Source organism: Triticum urartu, chromosome 3A (assembly GCF_056163025.1).
Source record: "Triticum urartu cultivar PI428250 chromosome 3A, HENAU_Tu73, whole genome shotgun sequence".
Lineage (NCBI taxonomy): Eukaryota > Viridiplantae > Streptophyta > Magnoliopsida > Poales > Poaceae > Triticum > Triticum urartu.
In genome coordinates, this window is record NC_141875.1 from 16,651,035 (window position 1) to 16,666,223 (window position 15,189).

At 50.6% G+C, this 15,189-nt stretch overlaps 1 protein-coding gene across 1 annotated transcript; it reads left to right on the top strand.

The window, feature by feature from the left end:
• Positions 1-2,417: 2,417 nt before the first annotated feature.
• LOC147977890 (expansin-A24-like) lies at positions 2,418-3,111 on the top strand. Its single transcript, XM_087516473.1, has 2 exons — positions 2,418-2,500; positions 2,599-3,111. The coding sequence occupies exons 1-2, from the start codon at positions 2,433-2,435 to the stop codon at positions 2,906-2,908; spliced, it is 378 nt and encodes a 125-aa protein (XP_087372599.1). The 5' UTR covers positions 2,418-2,432; the 3' UTR covers positions 2,909-3,111.
• Positions 3,112-15,189: the final 12,078 nt, after the last annotated feature.

The window sequence follows — 15,189 nt, forward strand, 5'->3', positions numbered from 1 at the left end:
TTTGCTTTTGATGGAAGCATTAGTTGTACTTCCCGTGAAAGCAAATATGTGTTTCTTGCGGAGACACCAGGGGCGGAGGCACGTTGTCTCTTCCGGTGTCATTGGCACCGGGTAAAACTCGTATTCACCTTATGCATGGTACAGATTTTTGGGCTGGACACTGGTAACTTTTTGACCTGGACACCGGCCAGCCCACCGATACACGAACGCAAACCAGGCATAGCAGCCCATCTAGGTAAATGCCCACTCCAGATCGATCGATTAATCGATCCCTGTACGTGTGCCTGTTGAGAAAAAGCTATCAATCTAATTAATTAATCCCCAATACGTCTGTGCGTGTGCCTATTCTGTTGCTCATCCGTTCGGCTTCTCCGTCCTCGGCCCTTCTCCGCCGCTGCGCTGCTAGTCGCGCGGCCAGTCGCTAGTTCGTCCTGGTTGTCCATTGAAATGTTCAAGCATCGCTAGCCGGCTGCCTCTACATCGCCCATCGAGAGATTGTTGGAAATTTCAGGTACCTCTCAACTCTGCACTTGGTAATTGCCGATCTCTCTCAAATCTGAAATCTCAACTGTGTGTAGGAATTTTAATTTCTCAAATTTCTCTTTTTTAATTGTATGGCTAGGGTTTTAAAATTTAAAGGTATTATAATTGAGAACAACTCGCTGCGATTCACATCTAACCATGGGAGGATTATTTCAGCAAGAACGGCAAATCACAATGTTGAGTAAGTTTAACTCCCTAATCGTATTGTTCAATCAATATGTTCTGTTTATTTCTGACCAAAAAAAATGTTTTGTTTATTGTTTCTATTCTTGCATATGCAAACACAAATAATGTAACTCATACATTTTTGCTAACACAATAATAATTATTAACATGAGAATTTATGGAAATGTTTCTTAAAAAAATAAAGTCCTCAGCACAAGATGATATAGCTTGCCCATCACATGAACCAGTTCATTTTTGTAAGAAATCTCACTGCCATATAATTTGTGTTGTTGGGTGTGTTATTCTTCGTTCCAGAATATAAGGTGTATTGATTTCCGTGCAAGTCAACCATTTAAATGATTGACCAAAATTATAAAATAAAATAACAACATCTACAAAACCTAATAGATAAAATACGAAACTATCTTCTTGAAGGATCAAATGATATGAATTTCGTAATGTGGATATTGATATATTTTTCTAAAAACTCATATATAAAGGAATGGAGTGCATACTATTGTTTGGTATCTATCCTTGTATACATGTGGACACCGGGACATTTTTGTTCTGGATCCGCCCCTGGGAGACACAGGTAAAAAAAACTCGGAAAGAGTGCCCAACACGCGATAAATTACTGCGACTGGACGCACCACTTCACGTGCTCTGAGGACAAAAAAAAAGATCCTTGCGGGAGCCCCAAAGCATAAGCGTTGGTTTGTTGCTCCCTAGGAATAGAAACAAAACTCCAAGAAGGAAACCAGAAGAAAAAGTGGAAAGTGAGAAACAAACAAACACGAAAAGATATGGTGAAACCGATAAATTGCTAACGGAAAACGTTGCCCACGTACACGTTTGGGCAACTTGAGGATTAGCCTGGTTTAACGGCCAAAGAATGATCGCATGATCAAGCCGACGACTGTGTGCTCTCTGTGGCCGCGGACAATCCGAGCACGACATCCCCGCAACCCTTCGTATATGAGCAATTTACCAAATGATTTTATTAATAGAAATACTAGATAAAGCATGACTAATATAGAAGAGATAAAACAAGTCATGCGTTCTGACAGAGAGAAGGTAAGTAGCCTCTGCATATATGAAGTAGAACCTAACATGTGTAGGACAAGGACTAAAACAAGGAACTGTGGCAGAACCTTTAACAGGAGCGCGCGTGGATATCCCTCTTGTTCTCATGCTCGTACAAGTGGGGAGAGAACCTCCCTTATAAGGAGGTCCAACTCCCACTCAACTAGCAATGTGGGACTAAATTTTTGTTCCACCTCTTGCCTTGCACAAATGGGTTGTGTGAGCCTCTAGAATTTATTAGGAATTTCTGAAACTGCTATTGGGCTAGGCCCAAAATAGACAAAATTCCAGCACTCACGCCTCTACATCAATCTAGTGCGTGCATGCCCGGTTCATCTTGTTCTTCTCTGCACTAACACTTGCGATGTGTTCTATGTATTGCAGGTGGCGCGTGCGGGTACGGCAACCTCTTCTCTGAAGGCTACGGGACGCGCACGGCGGCTCTAAGCACTGTGTTGTTCAATGACGGCGCCGCGTGCGGGCAGTGCTATAAGATCGCATGCGACCGGAAGTGAGCGGACCCGTTGTTTTGCAAGCCCGGCGTGACGGTGACTGTCACTGCCACGAACTTTTGCCCGCCCAACGACGCCCTCCCCAATGACAACGGAGGCTCGTGCAACCCGCCACGGCCACACTTCGACATGGCCCAGCCGGCATGGGAGAAGATCGGTGTTTATAGAGGTGGCATCATCCCCGTCATGTACCAGATGTATACATGCGCCTCTTATAAGTTTAAAATTTAGTCCAAAGTCATCGTAGCAACATATAACTTTAACTTTTCTCCATGCCACTGCCATACACATGCAGAGTTCCATGTGTTAAGCGGGGTGGCGTCAGGTTCAGAATCAATGGTCATGATTACTTCAATCTTGTGCTTGTGAGCAACGTTGGTGCAGCAGGCTCGATCAAGTCCATGGATGTCAAGAGCTCTGATTCCAACGACTGGATGCCCATGGCATGCAATTGGGGCGCTAACTGGCACTCGCTGGCGAACCTCACCGGCAAGATGCTCTCCTTTAGACTAACCAACACTGATGGACACACGCTTGTGTTCAACAACGTTGTGCCGAAGGGATGGAACTTTGGGCAATCATTTGCTAGCAAGTTGCAATTCTAGTGAGCAATGTCTGCCGACCAATTAACTTACCAGGGCAAGTGACCGATTTGTGATCATTACACTGCATTGCGATGAAATGCAAGTTATGGTGGTTAATGTGTATGCTACTTATAGCACTGGTCTAATGTTACCATTCAATTTGTTCATACTCATTTGTGTAATTGGTAAGCTGTATATAGATCCAATTAAATTTATTGATTTCATATTCTTCAAAATCAATCATGTGATGCATTCTGTAAACACATTATGTCATTGTCTTGCTGTCTACATAGTGGTACGCCATTTGCATAGGAGAACATAAAATAATCCATGTATAAACCAGAAATTATGTACTGCTACATGACATATACAGTTATTTTGTCCAGACATGCAAACAAGAGCTGAGGAAAAAATAAAATAATCGCTTGTCTTTGACTGTTAATTAGTATGGTTTGAATAATGCAAATTGTTGATGCAAAACTTTATCCTTCAAGTCCTTTCTGGACCTATTTTATAAGTTGAAGCTTTATAGAAGACCTTGTAACAATAAGTATTTCTTTTTGTAATTCTAGCTCACCCCTCCACCTCAATTCAAAGGTAATTATCAGTTCTTATTACCGACCGATAGGTCTACAAGGTGGCTGCTACTATACTAACCTGATAGACCAGCCGACTCAACGCCCAAAGAAGTGAACGGGTGTCAAGAGCTCTGATTCCTGGGCGCCGGCTGGCACTCGTTCCCGAACTTCACTTGCATGATGCTTTCCTTTAGACTAACCAACATTGATGGTCAAACGCTTTATCTACAACAGTGTTGTGCCGGGGTGGCACTTTGGGCAAACATTTCCTAGAAACTCTTATTTCAAATGAACAATGTGTGTGGACCAATTAATCTACCGGGGCTAGGGACAGTTTCCTGATAACTATGCATTGCGTAAAATGGAAATTGTGATGCTTAGTGGGACAGTGCTTGTAGCACTGGTCCTATTTTATGTGAGAATTTCTTGATACTCATTGTGTAATTCGTATGGTGTATGTAAGATCAAATTCATTCAACCTTTTGAGTATTATTAAAATATGAATTATATGATGCATTTAGTAGAAAAAAATTGTCAATGTGTTGGTATGTTTATATGGTATACACCGTTAAAAATAGAAGAACATCGTTCTACTCCTAGCCCGGCCTCAGCCATCTAGTCTGGGTCGGCCGGCCCACTGAATGTCTACTACTTGCTTCTGAAGACCGTCTTCAAAGAGTACTATACTAACCTGATGGGCCCAGCCCTTATTACCAGGATTTCCCTTTATTACCAACCGATCGAGCTAGAAGCAACATGCATGCTACTATAATAACAGGATGAGCCAGCCGAGTCGTCAAGAATAACAAACATCATGTAAAAAAACAAGAGCCTCTATATGCAGAGACGTTGATAGGAGATATTTGAGATCATTAGTTGTTTGTGCATGCATGGATCCTTCCCGGGAATTCAACGCTGGACCTCGACCTCAACCTACACGAGGATCAGTGGCACTAGACACATCAAATGTGGTTCGTGAGTAGCTCTCAGCAAGTTCTCCCCTTATTCTGGAAGACGGGTGGAAAATGTTTCAAGAGGTGAGAACAACGTAGACGTTATACTAGACTTAGAGGATCTCTAACCGATTCCATATAATAAGTTTGACGAGGATAAATTCATGTTTTGTCTTGTAACGTGCACCTGACTGAACCCTTATAACACTACGCGTGACCGCGAATCTTAAATATACCCGGCCGCCCATCCTCAGAGTTACAATCGGCGGTGCAGGTAGCACAGGAACACGACATAAGATTGATGCGCCTCCACGGCGCCAACGCCCAACGCAACCGCCCCAATGGCCAGCTACAGTTGAAGCCTGTCGACCCTCGGGTGGCCACCGCACGGAAGATGTGGGATGACCAAGAGGCCTGGCAGCACCTCGAGGCGTAGCAAGTTGGGAAGGCGTCCATGGCGGAGGTCCGCCACCTATACCAGTAGCGCATCAGGCAAGAGCGCTAGTTATACGAGCTATACAAGTCCTAGGCAGCAGCGGTCATAGAACTTTGCTCTAGCGACAGTGATTTAGATGGTGATGGCGGTGTTGATGGCAACGTAGTGGGTCAGGGCGGTGCCGACGGAGGGGTCAGGGCCGGGCCGGCGGAGGGATCAGGGCGGTGCCGACGGAGCGCGCGAGAATGCCATGACCTAATCGAACTAGGAGAGGTTGATGAATGAGAGCTCTAATGAGTAGTTTTTTAAGTTTTCATTCAAACTAATTTAAATTTCTTTTAAATTATAAAAATAGTTTATGCAACCAGTTGAATCGAGTTCGATGTAGTTGATTGAATCTAATTTGAACCGAATTTGTGTCCAATTATATAAGGAGTTCAGTCTAGGACTTCGGTTGAAGCGACACCTTTTTAGAGCATCTCCAGCCGCGCCCCCAATAGGCCCCAGGGCCACTTTTTTCGCGCTGACGCCGAAAAAACAGCCCAGTCGTGCCCCCATGAGCCCAATTTTTGCCGGTTAGGCCCGAAACTAGCACCGGCGGACCCAGGCCGAAGCCGGCGCTCTGGATGGCGTCCGGGGGCGCCGGGGCAATCGCTTTTGGCGCAAAAGAATGGCGGGCCCGCCGAGTCAGCGACCCCCGCGCCTCGTCGTCCTCATCGCCTCGGTTTCTCGCGCGGAATCAATGCCAAGGCTGCCGCCGGTCAGCCTTCCATTGATTCCTCACGGGCGGCGCAGTGCAGCGACGCGCCCCCTCCCGCCACGCGTACACACGTTCCCCCCTCCCCCGCCGCTATAAAAGGCGCCCCCTCCCTCGTCGATGAACGCACCTGCCCCCGCCCCCAATCCCCCTCTCTCGTCGCCGACGCCCTCTTTCCCTCTGTCCCCGTCTAGCCACCGCGTGCACGATGGGTGAATGGTTCCCCGGCGATGTGTCGGCGGCCAACGGCTTCGGCCACCGCTCTCTACACGAGTGGGAAGGCCACCTCCTCCACTGGGCGAACTACCTGGTGCCCCCCGACATGCGTGCGTCGGGGCGGTGGAGGCTCAGCGCCGGGGGCGTCCCAGTCCCCCCGCTGCCCGACGTCGAACACCCTGGCTACTTCCACGCCGAGATCGAGCGTGTGCGGGCCTCTCTACCCGAGGAGGAGCGGGCCCTCCCGGAGTACGACGTCGGCAACCATGAGGCGTGGGCGGCGTATTTCGAACGCTGGCAGGCGGAGCGGCTCGCCTCCATCAACAACGCGTTAGTGGTAAGGGGGCGTAAAAACAGCGAAGGCTGCCTCCTGTGGTGGGGCGCCTGTCGTGGTTCTAACTCTGACAGTGATGTAGGGGGGTATCTATGGAGAGGCTAGATCTCAGCTATTGGGAAGTTGTAAACACACCAAGATGTACGAGTTCAGGCCCTTCGCGGAGGAAGTAACAACCCTACGTCTCGGTGCCCGGAGGCGGTCGACTGGATTACTGGCGTGTGAATTGACAGGGTGCGAACCCTTCATACTGAGGAGGGGGGTGGCTTATATAGAATTCGCCGGCCCCTTCCTGCCCTCAGTAATGCAGGGTTTAAGGTACATTTAAGGTCGGGCGTTACTGATAACGCCCCTAATAAAGTGCTATAATGACCATAAAGACTACTTAACAGCTGACCGTTTGCCTGCGGAGTGACTACAGGTCTCCTGGCGGTCGAGTGGTTGGCTTCATGGTCGAGTGATAGCTTCTTGGTCGAGTGTCTTGAATCCGTTGAGTGGGATACCTTCAAGTCGATTGAAAGGTGACTTCCTCTGGGGACGTCCTTGGGTAGGGCTCTTTGGACAGGTCTGTGCCCCTACCCTACGTACGTAGCTTCATCAGGTGGCTTATATAGAGTGCGCTAGGACCCCAGCCATCCCCCGTTACATAGAGTTCAATGTACATAAAGAGGGGACGTTACTGGTAACGCCAGCATTGAAGTGATATAAATGATCTTTAAGACTACGGAGTGAACGCCTAACCCGCCATGGTCGAGTGATAGCCTGCAGGTCGAGTGTCTTGAATCCGTTGAGTGGGATACCTTCAAGTCGATTGAAAGGCGACTTCTCCAAGGGATATCCTAGGGTAGGGCTCCTTTGGACAGGTCCGTGCCCCTACCCTAGGTACATAGCTTCATCATTAGCCCCCGAATGGATCGAGGTTAGAGTGGGGAAAGAGTTGGAGGTCTTTCCGACTGATTCTTCGGGCTACGTGAGCGCCTTGTTTTTGGGTCAATCGTCACGGATGACGTTGCCAACCTTTTTCAGTCGCCTTGATCCATTCCAGGCCTTTCGTCGAGTGAATTTCTTTGCTTGTGACGTATTGAGCGCCGGCGCGATCGGGGTCTTCTGTTTTGACAAGTTGTTCTGTGGCCCGTGGATGTCGCAGGATTCGGATTTTGGGAAGCGCGCAGGGCGGGAGCAGCCGCAGTAATCGGAAGCGATAAAGCGGAAGCTCCTCGATCCCCGCGTCGCCTTTTTCGCCATGTACTGCGCGCGCGTCTTCTGCGGGATTTGACTGGATAGCCTGGGCCTACCAGTCAGCCACTCGGAAGCGATCCCTTATAAATAGCCGGCTCGGGGTTTCCAAGTAGTGCGCTCTCTTCTCCTCCTTTCTTCCGCCTCTCTCACTTCGCAAGTCCTTCCGCCACCTCCGTTCCCGCCCCAGCGCAGCAGGCCCGTGCAAGACTTCGCCGGCGACGATGACGAAGAGCAAGACCTCCACTCTAGAGCGCGCGAAGAAGGCGGCGGCGGCGGGGAAAGGGAAGAGGTCATCTCGGGGCGGATCCTCCTCTAGGACCACTCTGCCCAAAGGTTGGATTCAAGGCGACTGGATGACGTCGGTGCTCCGTCAAGAGGATCTCGACGACATGGTCGAGGGGGGAGTCATCCCCCACCAAGCTGCGCGTCTTCCGGGGGGAGAGATCGAACCTCAACCCCGTGACGGTGAGTGCGTGCTCCTAGCCACCCACATCGACCGATGGTTTTCTCTGCCGCCCCATCCCTTTTTCCGGAGTTTTCTGAACTTCTTTGGAGCACAACTCCATCACTTCACTCCCAACTCCATCGTATACCTCGCCGCTTACATTTCCATGTGCGAGGCCTTCTTGGGTTGCCGCCCCCACTGGGGACTCTCCAAGCACATCTTTACCCGTCGCTCTCAATCGGTCAAGAAGGCCAAGTCGAGTGACGAGAGGACGCAGGTGATCCAGCTGTGCGGGGGTCTGGCGATCCAGGCGAGGGGGAAGAGTTGTTTTCCTTCCATCACTTTCCCGGAGTCGGTCCGCGGTTGGCAGGCAACCTGGTTCTACTGTCAAGACCAGGCGACCCCAGGGCAGTCGACTGGACTTCCTCCATTCTCTCTCGACCGAGCTGTAAAGCCTGCTTCTCTGAAAGTGTCGCCGGAGGAAAGGGCCCAGGTCAAAGTGTTGGCGGGTCGAGTGGTTGAGCTCGTCCGTGAGGGTGTGACTGGTATGGACCTGCTGGAGGTCTTCCTCCGGAGGCGTATCCAACCGCTCCAGGCCTGTGACCACCCGATGTGGCTGTACGCGGGCCTTGATGACACCACTCGGGTCCACCCGGAGGAGGTCACCGATGAGATGCTGGAGGGGTGGCTGTCGAGCATTACGGGGAACAAAGACAACCCCCGAGGAGCCAGGAGGGTGGTTCCACTCGACAATTCGTATGAGGTGGACCAGGTATGTCTTTATGTTCCCGACTGAAGTCTTGTTTTCTGCATTGGTCTTCTTTGAGTTGGTCGATTGACCTTCGTCTTGTCTATTGTTTTCCAGGCGACCACCGAGATGTACTCGACACCCAACGGGGCTCAGGGGCCAACCGAGGAAGGGAAGGCGAGCGGAGGTGAGAGCGGGGACGACCAAGGCGAGTGGGAGTCCGACGGTGAAGGAGAGGGAGACGACAATGTCGACTCCAGCGAAGAGGAGGAGGAGGAAGAGGCCGAACCCCCTCGCCCAGAGGGGCGGTCCAAGCACACACACGACCTAGCGCGGGAACGTGGCAAGGCGACTGCTTCTGTTGGGCAGTCGTCGAAACGCCCTCGGACCTCTTCTCCTACGCCGACTGGGAAGGTCCCCAAGCTCCCACGCACGACGCTGTCCAAGCCGCCCAAGGCTCTACCCAAGATGAAGATAGCTGTCCCTACCATTTCCAGGTAATAATAAAACTTGTTGTCCTTCGTCGACCATGGACAGATCCTTGGTCGATTCATTGAGCCAACCGACTGACTTTCGAGTTTTGCAGTGCTGCTACTTCTGAGGTCTCCGCCAAGGGTGACGACCCAGAGATGGAGGATGCTATTACCTCCAACCCTGGTACGATCACTGACGTTCTGTATCGAGTCGACTGATCATTTACTGCAACTCTGGTCGACTGAACTTTTCCTTTGTAGCCCCTCCTCATGTTATCGACCTCCCGGATGACGACGACAACGGTCCATTGAGAGTGAGGAGGCACAAGAGGGCGTCGGCTGATAAGACCCCCCAATCCGCTCCGGCGTCCGAGGCCGTGGCTCGGGATGGTGGTGACACCGCTCGGGCTTCTGTGACCTTCGCCGTTCCTCTGGCGAGTGCGCGGCCCTCGTCGTCGACTGCGGATCCGTCTTCACTTTTTGCCGCATACCCCGTCCCTGAGGACCAAGCGGCTGCTGCAAAGGAGGCTATACGCCAGGCGGGGATCATGATGGAGCAAATGAAGATGGCTCGGGAGGCCAGCCAAGAAGCCTATGATGCGAGTTCGGCTCTTCAGAGCAACGTCCAGGTCAGTCGACTCAACACTTGGTCTGTTATGATATGCTGTTTGAAGAGTCTCTTTTCCGAAGATCTTTTGTATCTGTACACCCACTGGGTGTGTCTGCCAATCTTTGGATGAGTGGGGGCACGCTAAGTGCACCCACTGGGTGTAGTCCCCGAGACTACGGTGGACTACTGGCAGTCGACTGTAGTCTTTACATTGTGTTGCTGTAGCTGTATTTCTTCACTAGGTTTGGTCAGTCCAGGTCGAGTGGAACTGTATCCGGTCGACTGGGGGCAGTCGACTTTTTCTCTCTTTCTCTTTTTTTTGGTCAAACCAGTGGGGGCACGCTGAGTGCACCCACTGGGTGTAGTCCTCGAGACTACTGTCAAATGTTTTTTGATTCGGCTGTGGTCTTGGAAGCGTCATCATTGTCTCTTAGTTACTCGGAAGCAACTTATCTTGGACGTCTGTCGACTGATTTTTTCTTTTTACAGAAATCTTGCGAACTTGTAGCTCGCTATACTGAGTTGGAGAATCAGCAGATCCAGCTCAACCTTAGCTTGAAGCTTTCTCAGGAGAACTTGAAGAAGGCGCAAGAAGAAGCAAAAGGTATGGCCGGTGAGGTTCTCCATTCTTAACGGGTGACTTTTCTTTCTTGTCCATTCTTGATGTTGGTTCCACTCGACGCGCCGCAGATAAACTGGAGGAAGCTCTGAAGAAGAAGGACCAAGATCTTGCAGAGGCACAGAAGGAGGCCTCGAGCAAAACGAAGCTCGCAGAAGAGAAACTGGTTTCGGTCGAAGCTCTTGAACAGGAGGACTCCAGACTGAAGACTGCTCTCGAGGCAGCTAATCGAGACGCCAGTCGACTGAAGAAAGAGAAGATGGCGCTGCACGACAAGGCGGGTGAGCTGTCGGGGAAGGTAAAAGATCTGGAGGTTTATCTCGGTGGACTCGCCAAGAAGCTGTTTGTCATGCTCGAAGGTAATTATTCCAACCCGGCTGTCTTGTAGTTGTTGAGCCTGCGTACGGCCACCGTCTTACCCTTGAATCGTGTTTGCAGAATTCTGCCAGAACTTTGAAGAGGAGACCAGTCGAGTGGAACCAGGGTTGGACCCTGTTAACTCTCTCGTGAAGGACGAGGCTGCAATGAACGTGCTCCGTCTGGAGTCTCGTACTGCCAGCGTCGTTGACTATTCGGCTCGGCTGAAAGTTGCGATGTCGCGGATCGACGCATCACTCTGGCCTGGGACGACGCTTCAAAACGACCTCGAGTCTCTGATGGCTCGACTTAACGAAGTCCCAGGTCGAGTGGCGGAATGGAAGAAATCTTCAGCTAGATGTGGTGCTGATGTCGCTCTGTCCCTGGTCCGCGTCCATTGCAAGGAGGCGCGAGAAGAAAAGCTGGCGGCCATCCAAGTCGCCAATACCAGGAAGCATAGCTTTCAAGACTTCATGGAGACCTTCATCGCTGCTGCCACCCGTATTGCCGACGGGATCGACTTGGATGAGTTCGTCGCCCCTTCCAGTCCTCCTCCTGAGGAGTGAAAAAACTTTAAATTTACCTCGGAATGCCGAGTGGATTTGTAACCGTTAAACTCTGCCTTAAATTTGCCTCGGGATGCCGAGTGGACTTGTAACAGTTATACTTTGCCGAGCCGAGGGCTCGAGTACTTTGAGGTCTGGGACCTTTTAGGCTTTATCTGAAATTGATTTCTCGTTGGACATCTTCATGGTTTGATTCGTCGAGTGGAACTTGATCTTCACTCGGAATGACCTTGTATTTGCGGCGCAATTCCGAAGGGGGAGTTAGCAGTCGACTCGCGGATTGGGTTGAGTCTTGTACTTAGGCGAGCACTGGGCCGTAGCTAAGCCTCCGAGTGGGAGGTTTGCTCTCCACTCGGTAGGGTTTTTAAACACTTAGGCGAGCACTGGGCTGCAGCTAAGTCCCCGAGTGGGAGGTTTGCTCTCCACTCGGTAGAATTTTTTCAAACTTAGGCGAGTGCCTGACTGCAGCTAAGTCTCTAGGTGAGAGAACTTAGGCGAGTGGTGGACTGCAGCTAAGCCCCCGAGTGGGAGGATCGCTCTTCACTCGGTAGGATTTTTTCAAACTTAGGCGAGTGCCGGACTGCATCTAAGTCTCTAGGTGAGAGAACTTAGGCGAGTGCTGGACTGCAGCTAAGCCCCCGAGTGGGATGATCGCTCTCCACTCGGTAGGATTTTTTCAAACTTAGGCGAGTGCCGGACTGCAGCTAAGTCTCTAGGTGAGAGAACTTAGGCGAGTGCTGGACTGCAGCTAAGCCCCCGAGTGGGAGGACTGCTCTCCACTCGGGAGGGTTTTTTCAAACTTAGGCGAGTGCCGGACTGCAGCTAAGCCTCTAAGTGGGAGAACTTAGGCGAGTGCTGGACTGCAGCTAAGCCCCCGAGTGGGAGGATCGCTCTCCACTCGGTAGGATTTTTTCAAACTTAGGCGAGTGCCGGACTGCAGCTAAGTCTCTAAGTGGGAGAACTTAGGCGAGTGCTGGACTGCAGCTAAGCCCCCGAGTGGGAGGATCGCTCTCCACTCGGTAGGATTTTTTCAAACTTAGGCGAGTGCCGGACTGCAGCTAAGTCTCTAAGTGGGAGAACTTAGGCGAGTGCTGGACTGCAGCTAAGCCCCCGAGTGGGAGGATCGCTCTCCACTCGGTAGGATTTTTTCAAACTTAGGCGAGTGCCGGACTGCAGCTAAGTCTCTAGGTGAGAGAACTTAGGCGAGTGCTGGACTGCAGCTAAGCCCCCGAGTGGGAGGATCGCTCTCCACTCGGTAGGATTTTTTCAAACTTAGGCGAAACGGATTCGCAGCTAAGTCACCCACTGGGGGATTTCGTAAGCAAACAGGAGTGACAGCAATTACTGAAACACTCTTGCCTTTGATAAAAATAAACTGCAGCAATTTTTCTTATTACATCTTGTCCAAGGGAGAGCTCAAGTGTAAAAGGGACGGAGTAGTTCCGCATTCCAAGCTCGTGGCTCGTCGATCTGGCGATCAACATTGTAGAGGTGATACGCTCCATTGTGGAGGACTCTGGTGATGATGAAGGGGCCTTCCCAAGTAGGAGCAAGCTTGTGTGGTTTCTGTTGATCCACTCGGAGGACCAAATCTCCTTCTTGGAAGGCTCGACTCTTCACATTCCGGGCGTGGAATCGACGCAAGTCTTGCTGATAAATGGTCGATCTGATCATGGCCATCTCCCTCTCTTCTTCTAGGAGGTCGACTGCGTCTTGCCGGGCCTGTTCTGCTTCATCTTCGGTGTAAAGCTCGACTCGGGGCGCGTTGTGAAGAAGATCACTTGGCAGAACCGCTTCGGCTCCATAAACCAGAAAGAATGGAGTTCTTCCAGTCGACCGGTTAGGGGTGGTCCTCAATCCCCACAGAACTGACGGAAGCTCGTCGACCCAAGCACCTGCCGCGTGCTTGAGATCACGCATCAGTCGAGGCTTTAGTCCTTTGAGAATCAGACCATTTGCTCTTTCAGCTTGTCCATTCGACTGGGGATGGGCGACCGATGCGTAGTCGACTCGAGTGCCTTGAGAGGCGCAAAAAGCTCTGAACTTGTCCGAATCGAAGTTTGACCCATTGTCAGTGATGATACTATGCGGGACTCCATATCTGAATGTTAGCCCTCTGACGAAACTGATAGCAGTGCAAGCATCAAGATTCTTGATAGGCTTAGCTTCAATCCATTTGGTAAACTTGTCGACTGCCACAAGCACATGAGTGAAACCACTTCTGCCTGTTCTCAGTGGACCAACCATGTCTAGTCCCCAAACAGCAAAGGGCCAGACGAGTGGAATGGTCTTCAGGGCTGATGCAGGCTTGTGTGACATGTTGGAGTAGAACTGGCACCCTCCACACTTGTCGACCATCTCTTTTGCCATCTCATTTGCTCTAGGCCAGTAAAATCCCGCTCGGTATGCTTTAGCCACAATGGTCCGAGAGGATGCATGGTGACCATAGGTCCCTGAGTGGATATCATCAAGGATTATCCGACCTTCTTCTGGTGTTATGCACTTCTGACCGATTCCAGTCGCGCTTTCTCTATACAACTGTCCCTTTATGACTGTGAAGGCCTTGGATCGGCGGACGATCTGTCGAGCCTCTTCCTCGTCCTCTGGGAGCTCTTTCCTTAGGATATACGCGATGTATGGTATCGTCCAGTCGGGAGTGATTGCCAAGACTTCCATGATTAGGTCGACCACAGCAGGAACTTCGACTTCAGTCGGATCTGTGGCACTTTTCGGTTGTGGGGCTTCTACTGTGAAAGGATCCTCCTGGACTGACGGCGAGCGGATGTGCTCCAAAAACACATTGCTGGGAATGGCTTCTCTCTTGGAGCCTATCTTTGCCAGATCATCAGCTGCTTGATTTTTCAGTCGGGGGATGTGATGAAGCTCTAACCCCTCGAATTTCTTTTCTAGCTTTCTCACTGCGTTGCAATAACCAGTCATAGCCGGACTTCTGACGTCCCACTCCTTCATCACCTGATTAACCACCAAATCTGAGTCGCCATAGACCATGAGGCGACGAACGCGAGTGAAATGGCCATGCGCAACCCATACAAAAGTGCTTCATACTCTGCTTCATTATTGGAGGAATCGAAGTGAATCTGGAGAACATATCTGAGCTTATATCCTCAGGGGGAGACTAGAACTACTCTAGCACCGGAACCATTCAGCATCTTAGATCCATCGAAGAACATGGTCCAGTGCTCCGAGTGAACTTGAGTCGGAAGTTGCTGTTCAATCCACTCGGCGATGAAATCTGTGATTGCTTGGGACTTGATAGCCTTCTTTGCTTCAAACTTGATATCGAAGGGAAGGAGTTCAATCGCCCACTTGGCCACTCGACCAGTTGCATCTCTGTTATGCAGAATCTCTGACAATGGGGCGTCGCTGACGACTGTAATGGAGTGGTCAGAGAAGTAATGTGCAACCTTCTTCGTGGTCATGTAAATCCCATATACAAGCTTCTGGTAGTGAGGGTATCTTTGTTTTGAAGGGGTCAAAACTTCAGACAGATAATAGACTGGGCGCTGAACTCTGAAGGCCTTTCCTTCTTCTTCCCGCTCGACCGTAAGTACTGTACTGACAACTTGTCCTATGGCTGCAATGTAAAGCAGCAGAGGCTCTTTGCTGATTGGGGCAGCGAGCACCGACTGGGTGGTGAGCAGAGCTTTGAGCTCTGCAAATGCTGCGTCAGCTTCTGGAGTCCACTTGAACTTGTCAGACTTCTTCATCAGTCGGTAAAGAGGCAACGCCTTTTCACCGAGACGAGAAATGAATCGACTTAGAGCGGCCAAGCAGCCTGTAAGCTTTTGGACATCATGCACGCTTACAGGACGCTTCATCCGGAGTATGGTGCCAACCTTTTCAGGATTGGCATCGATCTCCCGTTCGGAAACGAGAAAACCGAGTAACTTTCCACCTGGAACTCCGAACGTGCACTTTGATGGGTTGAGCTTGATATCATACCTCCTGAG

Coding starts and splice junctions, on each gene's coding strand:
- LOC147977890 (XM_087516473.1), top strand. CDS start 2,433: ATGGCCCAGCCGGCATGGGAGAAGATCGGTGTTTATAGAGGTGGCATC. Junction 2,501..2,598: donor ATCCCCGTCATGTACCAGAT/GTATACATGCGC, acceptor ATACACATGCAG/AGTTCCATGTGTTAAGCGGG.